The sequence below is a fragment of the Ailuropoda melanoleuca genome, chromosome 15 (genome assembly GCF_002007445.2).
Source record: "Ailuropoda melanoleuca isolate Jingjing chromosome 15, ASM200744v2, whole genome shotgun sequence".
Classification (NCBI taxonomy): domain Eukaryota; kingdom Metazoa; phylum Chordata; class Mammalia; order Carnivora; family Ursidae; genus Ailuropoda; species Ailuropoda melanoleuca.
This window is the reverse complement of record NC_048232.1, coordinates 38965844-38981623: the sequence shown is the minus strand read 5'-3', so window position 1 is coordinate 38981623 and position 15780 is coordinate 38965844. Positions and strand designations below refer to the sequence as shown.

Genomic DNA, 15780 nt, shown 5'->3' with positions numbered 1-15780 from the left:
AGTCTACATTAAGTGTCTCAATGTAAACAGGGTCAGCTTTGAAAAGATACTTTTGTTGCTATGTTGGAGGAACACGCTTGTATAAAATTATTAAACGGTTAAGTACTAGGTAAAACAGGGCTTGCATCTGATTTCTTAGAGCCCTTTTGTTTTCTTGCCATTAAGCTTATTCTGGGTTCAAAACAGGGCTTGCTCCTCAGATAATGATGCGTGTGGTGGTAATAAAAATTTAAAAAGTAATTCTAGAAATGCCTAGGGGAAAACTTTTAATAATTCTCGTGCAACTCTTTTGAGTTTTTTTTGTTTCAGCTTTGAAAAGTCTTTTACACCAGGTGTTTCTCATTTCCACTGCCGTCCCACCGTGGAGTCGCCCCACCAAGATTCCACCTGTCTCCTCTTTCTCCTCCAGCTCCCGAAGTTTCCTTTCCCCGAAGGCGTAGGCAAGCATTCCTCAGCCAGTGGATTCCTCAACTGGCTTTGCCCGGCTCCACGTGACCTCCCCTAACACCTGTACACGGCTTTCCGCTCACAGCGCCCCCATCCCCTCAGCCAGGTACCGACCCAGCCCTGCTCCCCCTCCCCTAGGAGGTCACGATCCCGGGGCGAGCCTCGCTCTGGCCGGCAGGGGAGGGGCCGAGCTACGGCCACAACAGCTGCTCCAGCCCTTGCAGCCTGATTATCACATGACTCGACGGCGGCGGTAGCCGTGGCAGCAGCCGCGCCGGCTCTCCGGGTGGGCTCAGTTCCGCTCACGCAGGAGTCGAGCGCAGAGGGCGGGGAAGGGACCTGCTGCCGTTGCGGTCGCCCAGCCGCTCCCGGAGCGCGCGGCGTGTCTCCGGGCCCGACCGGCCCGCTCCATGCCGCTCCGTTGCGGAAGTGTAGCGGGGGGAGGCGGCGGCGGCGGCACGGAGCGCGGGAGGCCGGGGCCCGGCCCCCTGCAGCACTAGGCTCCGGGAGCCGCGCGGCGCGCCCCAGCGGCCCGGCTGCCTGTGCGAGTGAAATCTGCCGTGGCCAATTTCATGGGCGGCATCATGGCTGGCAGCTCAGGATCCGAGCACAGCGGCGGCGGCTGTGGAGGCTCGGACCTGCCCCTGCGCTTCCCCTACGGGCGGCCGGAGTTCCTGGGGCTGTCTCAGGACGAGGTGGAATGCAGCGCCGACCACATCGCCCGCCCCATCCTCATCCTCAAGGAGACCCGGCGGCTGCCCTGGGCCACTGGCTACGCAGAGTGAGTGTAGCGACACCGGCGGCGCCCCTGCTCTCCTCGCGGCCCTTCCCCGCACGGTTCCAGCCCTCCTCTCCTTCCTCGGCCCCAGGGCCCTCCAGGGACTGACGGCGTTCAGGCCTCGGCGGGGACCTCTTTACTTACACTGGCCGTTCCTCTCTTTTCCCTCTCCCCCTTCCCCCATCCCCAAGGACGCAGCGTCTCCAGCCTGGGTATGGGTGGTAGATGGTGGGTGGCAGCGCTGGACCGTGGGAAAGCTAAGGTTGGACGGGTCCGTGAGTCCGGGGGCTGTGACACTTGGAAGAAAGTGCGTAGAACAGTTCTGCTGAAGTTTGAAGCACAGTAGGCAAATCTGGTATCAGCGCCCACCCTCCCAAAAATCTTTGCGCCTCCGCATGAAGTTTGTGGGGTAGAGTCGGGAGGAGCTGTCGCTGCGCTTGGGGAGTGGGGGGTGGGGGGTGGCGCGCGTTGGTGTCGAGGTTGCACATTTCATAAGGGCTCAGTTTCTCTGACTTAGCCTAGGAGCTTGCTCCCTTCTCCCTTAGCAGGTAGTAAAACCCTGAGCGTTCGGTAAGTGCCGGTACTATTTCCCCCAATCCACGGGGAGGGGGAAACTTATTTCGGCTGTCTAACGATAGCATTTTGGTAATCAGCTTTGGCCCTTAAGCGAACGTTTGAGTGATTTACTATTTCAAGAACTGATTCAGTTAGGTTGACGACCTAGAGTGGAACGGGGAAAGGAGGATTTTAATGGCCTTCCCCCACCCCCAGCTACTCCTCCATTGACTATTAATGACCATCTTATGAATGGTAGGATAAGTAATGTTTTTCACCCTACTCAGCGTTATGAAACTGGGAAATTCGGAGAGTGGAATTTAGAAGACCAGAGAGCCGGGCTTAACAATGACCCTGTGTGTGCACAAGTGCATGCAAAACCCGGGTGCCTGGCACACCTGGCCCTTTGCCTTTAACTCCGTTCGCTTTATAATCTTGGCCCTCCCCGATCCGCGAACAGCACCGCTCGCTGATTGGTTCGCCCAGGAACCAATCAGCTCTCCCGACGCCTGGGCGCTTTGATGCTGACCCTTTTCTGGTGGCCCGGATACCCCCGGGCAGGCATGGTTCCCGAAGCTCCGGGTTCCGGTGCTAGAGAGGGCAGGGAAGACGCCCTAACTAGAATCTCGAATTCCCTTTTCCTTCCCTTTCATCAGATAGCCTTTTCTCCATGGGTTTTAATGGAAAACGTGAATAAATGGAGTAGGCGACGGGAATGTGAAAAATGGTGAGAAAACAAGTGAGAACGCAGGATGCTAAAACAATGAAAATTAACACACAATAAAGGAGAAGTATGATAAAGAACATCGTGTGGGGGAAGGTGTAAGATAGCATTTAACTTCCAGGAGAAAGCCAAGGCAAAAATGAACACCTGTGTAAGGAAAAAGTGTCTGCCCAAACACACCAAACACTGTTTTTTGAATGAAATTTAAAAAATTTTTGATTTTGTTTTTGTTTTTTGTTGTTGTTTAAAAGCCCATTTAGAGGTATTGCAAACAAAACAGCTTGGAGGCATACTCAACTTCGTCTTAAGATTGTGCAGGTGGAGGCCCTTGTGCCTATCAAAAAACCTAAACTACCCCGGCTAGTTGTCACTCCAGTNTAAAAGCCCATTTAGAGGTATTGCAAACAAAACAGCTTGGAGGCATACTCCACTTCGTCCTAAGATTGTGCAGGTGGAGGCCCTTGTGCCTATCAAAAAACCTAAACTACCCCGGCTAGTTGTCACTCCAGTGGGTTTCCCAGGGCAGGGGCACCTGTCTGAGACAGAATGACGAACAAATGGTGAGAAAGTTCTGCGAAGTAGGAAGGAAGATGTTAAAACACATGTGAAAGCTACTTGGTCGCAATAAAAGGAGAGCCTCAAACAGGAAGAAAAGGAAAGGGGAATAAAACAACCGGTTTCAGAATGTTTGGATCCTATGGCAGGTACATGATGTGGCAAGGACTATAAAGAATATCAGGGAATCTGAAATGAGACCTATAGCTGGAATTGATGGGACTTAGGGGCTCTGCCCCTTCTTAGGTGGGCCTCCCATTTCCTTATCTCTAAGAAGTTCACCTTTTCCTAGACCCCGAAGTGAGAAATGTTCAAATTGAAGGTTACAAAGGCAACTGTAAAATGTTTGATTTTAAAAATAGGTTATGAAAGTAATACATGATGTGGGAAACAAAGGCAAAAGAAAAAATTAAATTTCCTTGCTGCTTATAGCCCATTGACAAGTCCTTGAACAGGCAGAGTGACTTCCTCTAGAAACTCAACTGCCTCGATGTTGTCACTTTCCTAAGGGCAAGGGATGATCTTAGGCCAACCCCCCAGGACCTGTAAGTCTACTTTAACATATAAAAACTCCCTTGGAAATTTCTTTATCTCTATTCTCCAAGATATATGTTAGCAATCATCCCCGAAGCATATCACTGATACACATCCGAAGGGTCTCATGACTAAGGTTTTATTAGACAGTAATAAATGACCTTTATCTAACAATTGCTAGCCCCCCTCAAGCTCCTGGAGACCTGTTTCCAAAATTCCTTAGAGATTTATGCTATCCCTGACCCCTCCCAACTTGAAAGTAGATAATCTCCAGTCCTCACAACCCCAATGCAGCCCTTATGGCCCATGGGTCCTGTCCCTGCGCTTTAATAAAACCACCTTTTTTGTCTCAAGAATTCTTTATTGGCCGTCAGCTCTGGACCCCAACATTGCCTATATCAGTACATACTGGTGAACTCAAGCAAAGACCTATACATATACAAATGTAGGCACCCCCCCCACACACACACACATTCCCTAGGGGTAATGACCATAATCTAGTGTTTGGTGTGTGTGCCTTTCTAGATTTATTAAGATGCACTCATAAATATATATGATATGTTTTTTTTTCTTTCCAAGATAGACTCATACTTAGTATGTTATTCTATAGAATTTTCAGAAAAACACTGTGTCATGGACTTTATTCCAAGTCAGTACATACAGAATTGCCTCATTCTTTTAAAATATATACATAGTACTAATAATAGCTAACAAAGTTGGTGGTTACTGTTTAGTGCTTTCACTCTGTCCAGATTTGTATCCTATCATTTGATTCTCACAACAACCCTTTAAAGTAGGCAGTAACATTTGCATTTTCTATAAAATAGAAATATATATATATGCTAGGATACAGAGGCATTGGATGGTTACACAACTTTCCCAGAGTCCTACCACCTTAGCAGAGCCTGTATTTGAACCGAAGCATGATTCCAGAACCCACACCACCATACTGCCTCCTTACACTGTACTGAACTCTGTTGCATTCATCTGTACCCAGGATTAACCACCAATGTTATCTTGCCACAACCCTCTGTCAGAAGTACTGTACTGCTTCCTCAAACCTTGAACTATACTTACTCTTCCTGCAAAAACACATCCTGAATGGCCAAAATGGCTGAAATAGGGAAGAGGAGAGAAAGACCTGTAGGGCTAGGATCAGAGGCTGCTACGAGTAATTCTGCCCTTTGCTACATTATCTCCTGGAAGGAGGAATTACCTTTGTTTTAGCAGGTACCCAAGAGGGGTAGAATTGGTAGGAAGATTGCTCAGATAATGGGGATAAGGGAATGCTAGTGAGTCAAGACCTGAATCAGAAGTGGTTTGCTTACCTTTCCAGAAAGTAAGCTACTTTTCCCTTCCCAGAGGAAGAATTGGCATCACTCTGTGAATAAGGAGTTAGAGGAGAGTTGAACTCTAGCGCTAACCTTTTGGAAAGCAGAAAAATTAAGGAGAGGTGTTCTATTTTTTTAGACACTTATTGTTAATCCTTTTCAAGAAGAGATTCTTTATAGGTTATAGGCCTAGAGAATTAGCTTAAGCAATCCTTGTAAGACTCGAGGATCCAGAAATTGAAGACCCTCACTTATTAATTTGGTATTTATTGGCATTGTGCTGAGTGGAATTTCCTGGCTACTCAAAAAGCTTTCTATTGTGGCTCAACAGTTTCAGGGCTAAATGTTATGTCCTAAGGCTGTGTAAAGCATTACAGTGACAGATAACATCCACAGAGCTAAAATATTTTTTTAAAAAAATCTGCATTAGCAAGTTTTATTTTTTAATTTGGCTTTGAAATTATGGATTGAGACTTTAGAACTGCTGAGAGAGGCCATGGAAAACAACAGTCTGAACCAGAGACCCCACAAGGCAGCTACTTCCTTTCTCTCTCCACAACTTTATATACCCGCCAAGTGATCCCTGTGCTTCAAGGACCTGAAAGGTGGTTCAGTTTTTAATAGGTTGGGAGCCGATTTGACTTCCTCTTGCCGAGTTTGTCCAGCCTTTCTCTCATCAGTGGTCAGCTGGACTTAGAGATACAAGTGGATATGGAATTGGTGCCCGAAACTCTGGCAGTGAAAAGACCAGAGAACATGTAATTGCATGGAAGCAGCACATTCACATTTTTGTCGGTGATAAATTTTTGCTTGTGCAGAAAGAAAGAATTATATCAGAATTTTACTTAGCTTATAGCTATAACTATACAATTTTTTTTTGTTCTAGTACTTTTATAAAAGTGACTCAGATGTGGGTACAAAAAAAAAAGCTACTTTTAAGTTCTTTTTGTCTCACAAAGTTCAAAATTGTGTTGCAATAACCTTGTTTAAATCCAGCAAATAGCCCACAGTTATTTAGATTTGTTTTGGAATCTGTAGGCTGTTCTGCCTCCTCAGCTGTTGGCATTAATTAACAATTACCAATAACTCACATTGGTTGGCTGTGCAGTTGTGATGACAGAGAAACCACTATTTCTCTCTTGACCCAAAGCTCAGAAATCCCCTGGTCTTTCATTTTCCCTTCTAGCGTCCTCTAGTACACCCACCCCTCTTACACCTCTTAGCAGAGCTCCTGCCTGGGAACTTCCTGTTTAACTTTGGCAACAATCATGAGGTTCTCCACTTCTTCTTGCATAAAGATAAAAAGAAATGGACTGTGGAGGGGGGTGTCGGATTTCACAAAACTCTCCATAGCACTTATTTGCAGATGAGTTAAAAGTTCGAAATAGCCTAAAACATTTCACCTACCTTTCTGGTAGCCTGCAGAAGGTATTAATTTCCTATTTTAAACCAGGCAGTTAAACTCTCCTCCCTTTTCAGATTTCTTTTTTATTTTAACTTTTTAAATTTAAATTCAATTAGTTAATATAGTATCATTAATTTCAGAGGTAGAGTTCAGTAATTCATCAGTTGCATATAACAGCCAGTGCTCATTACATCACGTGTCCTCTGTAATGCCTATCACCCAGTGACCCCATCCCCCCACCCTCCCTTTTTCAGATTTAATATCATAAAGACTTCCCCTCTGGGATGGAGCTTCTGGGCTGTCCCTTAGGAAACTGGATCAGCTTCCTTCAAAGACTAGTGATGCTCTGGCTGAGCGTTTAACCATTCTGAGCGGTTGTGTTTCTCCTGTGCTGCAGCTCCAGTTAGGTGGACATCTCTGATCCTGTCCCACCACACAGTGCTTCCTGGGGATGGTTACAGCAATACCAGCTGAGAAATTAAAACAGATGGCACTCTAGAATTGTTTTCTAAAAATATATTATTATTTTTATTTTTTTTTAAAGACTTTATTTATTTGAGAGAGAGAACAAGCAGAGAGGAGAGGGAGAAGCAGGCTTCCCATAAGCAGGGAGCCCAATGTGGGACTCAATCCCAGGACCCCGAGATCATGACCTGAGCCGAAGGCAGACGCTTAACCAACTGAGCTACCCAGGCACCCCTAAAAATATATTATTGAAGACAATTTTTTATTAAGATATGATTGACATAACATTAGTTTCAGATGTGTAGTATAATGATTCCATATATGTATATAGTGTTAAATGATCATAATCTGGTTAACACCCATCACCACACAGTTACAATTTGTGTGTGTGTGTGTGTGTGTGTGTGTGTGTGTGTGTGTGTGTGTGAGATGAGGGCTTTTAACATTTAGTCTTGGCAACTTTCAAATACACAATACAGTACAGTATTACTAACTGTAGTCACCCTTCTGTACATTACATCAGGCAGGATGTATTTTATAACTGAAAGTTTGTTCCTTTTGACTACCTTAACCCATTGTGTGTACACACACACACACACACACAACCATTCACCAGTCTGTTCTCTTCATGAGTTTTGTTTTTGTTTTAAGACTTACACACACAGTGAGATCATATAGCATTGTCTTTGACTTATTTCGCTTAACATAATGCCCTCAAGGTCCATCCATGTTGTCACCAAATGGCAGGATTTCCTTTTTTATGGCCAAACAATATTCTATTGTGTGTATATACCTATATATGTCACATATATTTTTATATTTCACATATATTTTATATATATTATATATATATGTGATATATGTGTAGGTATATACACACACACCACATTTTCTTTATCTGTTCATCTATCAGTGGGCACTTAAGTTGTTTCCATGTTTTGACTATTGTAAATACTCCTGCAATGAATATGAGGGTGAAGGTATCTTTTTGAGTTAGTGTTTTCATTTCCTTTGGATAAATACCTAGAAGTGTAATTGCTGGATCATATGGTAGTTAGATTTTAATTTTTTGAGGAACCTCATACTGTTTCCCATAGCATACCAATTTACATTCCCACCAGCAGTGCATAAGGGTTCCCTTTTTCTACATCCTAACTAATGCTTGTTATTTCTTGTCCTTTTGATAATAGCTGTCCTAACAGGTGTAAGTTAATATCTCATTGTGGTTTTAGTTTGCATATCTCTGAGGATTAGTGATGTTGGGTTATCTTTTCATGTTCCTGTTGGCCATCTGTTTGTCCTTTTTGGAAAAAAATGTCTACTCAGATTCTCTGCTCATTTAAAAAAATCAGACTTTTTTGTTATTGAGTTGGATGAGTTTTTTTAATATATATATTTCTCTTGGGTATTAATCCCTTATCGGTTTTATGGTTTTTAGATATTTTCCTCCATTCAGTAAGTTGCCTTTTCATTATATTTTATTGATGGTTTCCTTTGCTGTGCAGAAGCTTTTTAGTTTGGATAGTCTCACTTGTTTGTTTTTGCTTTTGTTGCCTTTGCTTTTGGTGTCATACCAAAAAATTTTTGCCGAGTCCCATTTTAAGGAACTTACCACCTATTTTTTCTTTTAGGAATTTTATGTTTTCAGCTAGCATTCAAGTCTTTAATCCATTTTGAGTTAATGTTTGTGTATGGTGTAAGATAGTGGTCCAGTTTCATTCTTTTGCATGTGGCTCTCCAGTTTTCCTTATAACACTTATTGAAGAGACTGACCTTTCTCCATTGTTTGTTCTTGGCTCCTTCATCATAAATTAATTGGCCATCTATGTATGGTTTATTTCTGGGCTCTCTGTTCCATTTATCTATGTGTCTGTTTTTATGCCAATACCATGCTATTTTAATTACTATACCTTTATAATACAGTTTGAAATCAGGAAGCATGATACCTCCAGTTTTGTTCTTCTTTCTCAAGATTTGTTTAGCCATTTGGGGTCTTTTGTGGTTCCTTACATATTGTAGTGTTCTATTTCTGTGAAAAATGCTATTGGAATTTTGATATAGGGATTATGTTGAATCTATAGCTTGCTTTGGACATTTTAACAGTTTTTCCAATCCATGAGCATGGATTTGTATTTTCCATTTGTATTTTCGTCACTTTCTTTCATCAGCGTTTTATAGTTTTCATTCACAGGTTTTTCACCTCTTTGGTTAAATTTATTTCTAGGTATTTTACTCTCTTTTGGTGTAGTTGTAAATGGAGTTGTTTTCTTAAGTTCTCTTTCTGCTAGTTCATCATTAGTGGATAGAAATACAACTGATTTTTGTATATTGGTGTTGTATCTTGTATCTTTACTGCATGTATTTATTCCAACAGTTTTTTAGTGGAGTCTTTAGGGTTTTCTATTTATATCATGTCATCTGCAAATAGTGGCAGTTTTCTATCTTCCTTTCTGATTGGGATACCTTTTTTCCTTTCCTTTTTTTTTTTTTTCTTTCCTTTCTTTCTGTCTAATTGTTCTAGCTAGGACTTCCAGTACTATGTTGAATAAAAGTGGTGAGAATGAATATTCCTGTCTTGCTCCTGATCTTAGAGGAAGAACTTTCAGGTTAGCACCAGTGAGTATAATATTAGCTGTGGACTTGGCATATGTAGCCTTTATTACATTGGGGTACATTCCCTCTCTACCTACCTTTGTTGTGAGTTAATTTTTTAATCATAAATGGATGTTGAATATTATCAAATGGTTTTTAAGCATCTATTGAGATGGTCCTTTGGTTTTTATCCTTTATTTTGTTATTGCGTATCACATTAATCGATTTGTACGTATTGAACCATCTTTGTTTGCATCCCTGGAATAAATCCCACTTGATCATGGTGTATGATAGATCCTTTTAATGTGGTGTTGAATTTAGTTAGCTAATATTTTGTCGAGTTTTGCATTTATGTTCATTAGGAATATAGGCCTGTAATTTTCTTTTCTTATGGTGCCCTTATCTGGTTTTGGTAATGCTGGCTTCCTAAAATGTATTTGGAAGCATTCCCTCTTCTGTCATTTGGAAGATTGAGAAGGAAGGACAAATTATTTGTAAAGGAAGATGTATTTTAATTCTAGATATTTGGTTGTTTTTATAGTTTTCTGATTTGTTTAATTTGAAAGAGGATTGATTCCTCTCCCCAACCCTTGAATTTATTTTTGAACTACTTTTCCTCTTTCAGGAGATAAATGCTGTTCATCTGCTTCCATTCTTTCATTCAATCAATGAAATCACTGCATTCCTTCTATGTGTTAGGTATTGGTCCTATTCTGGGCCCATATTATAAGACATACTGTCCTCAAGAAAATTTTATGTCAATAGTCTTTCCCCTTTTAGTGTCAATCTTTGAAATTAAAGTGAAATCGTGGACTAATAAGGTTGAAAGAGGCCAGCATTGGGAAGGGCAGGGAGGGTGTTTCTTTTATTTATTTATTTTTTAAAGATTTTATTTGACAGAGACAGCCAGCAAGAGAGGGAACACAAGCAGGTGGAGTGGGAGAGGAAGAAGCAGGCTCCTAGCGGAGAAGCCTGATGTGGGGCTCAATCCCAGCATTCTGGGATCACGCCCTGAGCCAAAGGCAGACGCTTAACGACTGTGCCACCCAGGTGCCCCTTATTTTTAATGTCTTAATGCCTCTGGGCAATTTTAGATCTCAGCATTTGGAGCCTCTAAGTCAGAGGGCAGAAGTAAACTATTCTTTCCAGCAAGCACAGTGATTAGCTGTCAAGTTCTCTGTACCTGAAGGTCCCAAGACCTTTATGCATGCTTGTATAAAGGCATGAGTAAAGAAAAAAGTTATTCTGACACTTGTTAAAATGGTAAGGAAGACTTTATTCAAGACTGTTGCAATAGGGGCATCTTAATAGGGGAAAGAAATTAGACTCAACTCCAAATACAGCACAGACACCTGGGAATTTATAGTCAGCAGAGTTGAGGACTTTAGTGGATGGAAAATTACTAAGAGGAGACATCACGGCTAAGGAGATTCTTGCTGAAGGCAGGTCAAGGGCTTAGACTTCAAGATAGGAGAGGAGGATTTGAAGGGTGATCAGATTTGACTGTAAGTAGTGATGTAAAGAACCAAATCCATAATCAACTATTGCCAACATTTTATTAAATAAAGGATATTTAAAGCTTAAAAGTGTAGAGGCAAATAATCTCAGCAAAAGAGCATTTTTTTGTTTTTTTGAAATTGCTATGATATTGCTAGTTTTCTAATTTTTCACAGACCCATAAAACTGCATATTTTTCCTGCCGTAGAGGATTTCTACGGCACTTTCCAGTTTTAAACTTTGAGAGTTCCTGAGGTTAGGCTAAGAACCAGTGTCTTTCCTTCTAGGCTGAGGTCTTTCCAGTGAGGCCTGCTGTCTTCCTTATTGTGATTACAGTTTTGAATTATTTTTCCCCAGCGCTTTATGATGAAAATTTTCAAACATGCAGAAAAGTTGAAACCATTATACTCTTAGCACCCAGATGGCCACCATCCAGATTCTACTGTGTACATACTGCTGTATTTGCTTGATCACTTGCCTTGCATCAGTCTATTATTGCTGTTTTTAAGTGGATGTTTCCTTTAGTCCATGGCTTTGATTTATGCTATTAAGGTATTTTCCATAGTAAATCAGAAATGAGGATTAGTAGCTATGACAGTCTCAGTTGAGAAAACTACCCCACAGTTGGGTCCTCATCCAAGTGGGGGGAGCCAACCCAGATTTAACTTTTATTCCATTGGTACCCTGCAAATGATCCCTCAGTCCATATGCCTGTCATCACTTGGCATTCACATAACTGAGAGCTTTAGATGGGGTCAAATTGAAAATGAGAAATAGATGACCTGTTTCTTTGCTGTGCTCCTGTTTAATTAAAGCAGTAGGAAATTTGTTTAAAACTCGAGTCCTTCCTCCTGTCAGCTGGTAGCCGGGCAGGTGAATACTGTGAGGAGTGGTCTGTTTTGTAGAGAGGAATGTGTTGCCTGAGAATTGCTGCTGATGAATAAAGACGCCTTGTGCTGCTTTCCTTCCTTCGGAGGTAGATCTTGTCCAGCGGGAGGCTTAGGGAAATCGAAGTACCTGCCTAACTGCTTTTTTTTCTGGTGTGGTCGGATCACTTGGGTCTTCTGGAATGTGAATCCCTAGTGCTTTCTTTGTTATACTGTTTCTGACTTAGTTTTCTCTAATTAGGCGTAAAGTTTAAGTGCTTACCTACCTGTATTTTCTCTCTGTGTGGACTTTATGCTTCCTTATTTATGAGAGAGACTAGTGATGCCACCTGTTACAGCTGTAGAGCTAGGGATGGCTATTAGTCCCCTGCTGTGTACACTTAAATGTAAGCGTCTGTTCTCCATGTATAACAGAAGAGGAAAATGCGCCTCAGAGAGAACGTAAGTTCCTTCAGAGTCTCACGCAGTCCCGCCATCCTGGTGACCATCATGGAATCATTGAACCTGATCATTTGCTGTGCGAGGTTATTGATTCCTAAAAAGACATCTTATTCCTATAAACAAAATGTTGCAGAAGAGTGTAATGTATTTTATTACTTAGAGGAAATTAGTAAGGCTTAATTGACAGGTGGCTTTAAATTAGGTAAGGGCATGTGAGCACATCAAGTTCTGCATAAAAGGATGCTTTTCAAAGCTTTCAAAAATAGTTCTGTTGAGCATAATAGACTTTATTAGTACAGGCGTGTGCCCTGAGAACAGTAGTCCAAACCTTGCCAAGTTACCATCTTAACTCTGAAGTGCCTTTTTGTATATTTTAATGTTTTTGGAGACCCTTAAGTCTTAAAACCAATCTGGACATTTTATGTGGTGGCATTTTCTAAAGTTAATACATCCTGTGGGCTACGAGTAGCTACTCAGAAGTGGGTAATATACTGAGGAATTCTGAGTGATGGGGCACAAATCATGAATTGGGTTTTATAAGAGATACCCTCTTAAAGTTTGCTTTGGGAGTCCTGTTAGACAAGCTCTTTACTGAAGTAGAATCAAGTTGTAGTGGGGATGTTGCAAGTTAGTGTGGACTTTGGGGGCCAACAAGCCTGCCAACAGTGGTGTAGTCCATCTTTGCTGGTCCTTACCCCCGTGGGCTCGTGGGGGGACTGGCTTGCAGAGAGCATGCCTCGGTCAGGCCCGATGGGGCCTTGGTGGGTGGGGAGTGGCATCAGTCATCACAGGGCTGTGGGGCAGACAGAGACATCAAGCACTTGCCACGCCGAGAGGACCCAAGTGGTTTGTGTTGTGTACTCTTACTGTCCTTTCAGTAAGTTGACGGATAGACATTTAAACTATTTTAAAAAGGTGCCTCTTTACCATATGACCTTTTTTCGTATAAGTATGGTAAGAAAAAAAATCTCAAGTGATGAATTGACTTTTTTTTTAAATAAAATGCTGTGGATTATTGAATTACTGTCTTTAAGTGGTCCGCTGTGGTGTGCTAGTAGCCATTTTATGCCTTTTTAAATGTTGACAAGTTATGTTTAGAACACACAGCAAAAATAAAAGAAAATAAATGTTTAGTAGGAAGTAAATTTTAAGGTATGGTTAATATGAATAGCACATAAAAGGATGTCAGGGGTGGGAGGGAACAAAACTGGTATTACTATAGAAAGAACTATATTGAGGATTTTTTTTAACATAAAAGAGGAAATAACTACAATATTTTGTTGCAAATAAATAGCCTATGGGGATGAACTCTAAAATGTAGGTCTGGGAAAAACAAAGAGCATTTTTATCAGCCTTTTAGGATGGCGTTCACCCTATCAAGTAGGGTGTAGAGGAGCCAAAGAGCCAGATTGCACCACCTCTCGGCACCCTTCCCTGTGATGATTACTACTGNTAATAAATAAAGAAAAAAATCTAAAAAAAAAAAGAGGAAATAACTACAATATTTTGTTGCAAATAAATAGCCTATGGGGATGAACTCTAAAATGTAGGTCTGGGAAAAACAAAGAGCAATTTTATCAGCCTTTTAGGATGGCGTTCACCCTATCAAGTAGGGTGTAGAGGAGCCAAAGAGCCAGATTGCACCACCTCTCGGCACCCTTCCCTGTGATGATTACTACTGGGGCCGTGCTGCCCTGTTGTTAGAACCAGGTGTCCAGAGCTGGGCTGGTGACTGAGTGCAGCTGCAAATGCGGAGAAAAGAGTTGGCAACTCGTACTACAGCAGCTGGTGTTTAATTTTTAAAATATCCAGGTGTTCGATGGGAATTACATGGGCCCATAGCTGAAGCCCTGCCTCTCCTCCTGTCCCGGTGTTCCAGGTTGTCTGGTCAGTGCTGGCAGAGGCCACCTGGCCCTTCCCTGCCTCGTCTACCACCTCAAGCCCTGCCTGATGCTTCGCCACCCTCAGAGTCACCATGGGGTGTCACTGAGCTCTGGGGGGAGCTGTGGTTCCCCACCTTTTCACTGCCATGGACCCTTTTATTATTTTTCTTGGATGTGGATTGTAACCAGACCCATCATATCTTCTAATCAGCAAGAGGGGTGGATGTGACGAGGATCAGGTTGAACTGGTTAACACTTTGGCCAAAGCAAAGGATTAATGTTTGTTTGGGTTCATGTGCGAGTTCTTATTGCCCACAGTCTATTTTTCATTAACTTCTTTTTTTCCTTTAATACTTTAAATAGTTTAGGTTTCCTCTTGCTACCTTCCCAGATCCTTTAGGAGCCTGGACCTCAAGCTGAAACCCTCCTACCAGGCTTGGCTTCTGCACCAGCCCTGGGTTTTGCACCAGCTGTGCTCCGATTCCTGTCAAGATCGTTTTCTTTGGGATTCAGATGTGTCACACCTTCCCTGAGCATGTCATTTCAAAGTCCCTGATGTCCTTTCCCTTGTTGAAAACTATGTTTTAATGGTTTTCTTGGCTCGCAATGTGCTGCAAGTTGCCTGAGAGGCCTGATACTTGTCAGCTGCAAGTTTAATTAAACTCGTGCTGAGAATATTATTCTTTTTTTCTAGCAGAGTTTTGACCCTTGGGCAGAAATTTGTCTTGCAAAAAATTTTTATCATCCACTGACTATGAGTGAGAAGAATTTTAAAACATCTTTAACTGTCTATTAACCTGTCAAGATGGAGAAAGGCATTGATTAATCAGGAAAACAGAATTAATTTTTTTAAATGACACTTTTTTTCCCTCATTGCAGAATTGATATGCATTCATTGTAACACTTTCAAATTCTCATAAGTACTATGAAGAATATAAAAATTATCCATAAATTCTATCACTCATAATTAACTTCAATTGATAATTTGTGTATATCTCTAAGTACATTTGTATTTACAAAATGGGATGATTCTACATACAGATTAGTAGTTCTTGCACTGCAAATAAAGTGACTATCTGTATAAATAAATATCATACTCTGTCATCTTTAATCATTGCATTGAATTCCATATCTGGTTTTGACAGATTTTTTTTTTCTTGGTGGTAACCCTTTTGTTGTTGTTGTTGTTAACTATTATTAAGAGTCCTGGGATGATTATCCTTTTAGATAAATCTTTGTTAAGCCGTAATTTGAAAGGTGATATTTTCTGGGAAAAATGTTCAAAACGGACTTTCAAGTATTTCTAGTGACATTATTTAACAGTTTGAAAAGATGAGTGTTTTTGATTGAGAGTTGTATTTGAGAAATGCTATATATTTTAAAATCCTTTACCAAAGTAGTGTTTTGATAAGCCAGGCTTACTGATTTAAGAAACAATATTGCTGCTTTTTCATATTTAGGATTGATTTTTAGGAAAAAGACCCTTAAGGACTAGTTTAAGACCCTACTCTAAAGAATTGCACGATGATTCTGTCTTCAGAGCTAAAAGCACTCATTGACTATCATGCCTTTGAGAGATAATCAGTGACACATGTTGGTTTTACTTCATTGCTTTAAATTTTAATGAGTGATCTTGAGGGGGTATGGGCGTTATCATATACATTTTAATTGCTCTCGTACTTAATG

At 41.5% G+C, this 15780-nt stretch overlaps 1 protein-coding gene across 1 annotated transcript in view; it reads left to right on the top strand.

The window, feature by feature from the left end:
• Window positions 1-206: 206 nt before the first annotated feature.
• PPM1H (protein phosphatase, Mg2+/Mn2+ dependent 1H) overlaps window positions 207-15780 on the top strand; it is a 242326-nt gene continuing 226752 nt past the window's right edge. Inside the window, exons 1-2 of the mRNA XM_034643663.1 lie at window positions 207-218; window positions 948-1228. Coding sequence (XP_034499554.1) covers window positions 207-218; window positions 948-1228 — 293 coding nt within the window. The remainder of the gene's footprint in view (window positions 219-947; window positions 1229-15780) is intronic.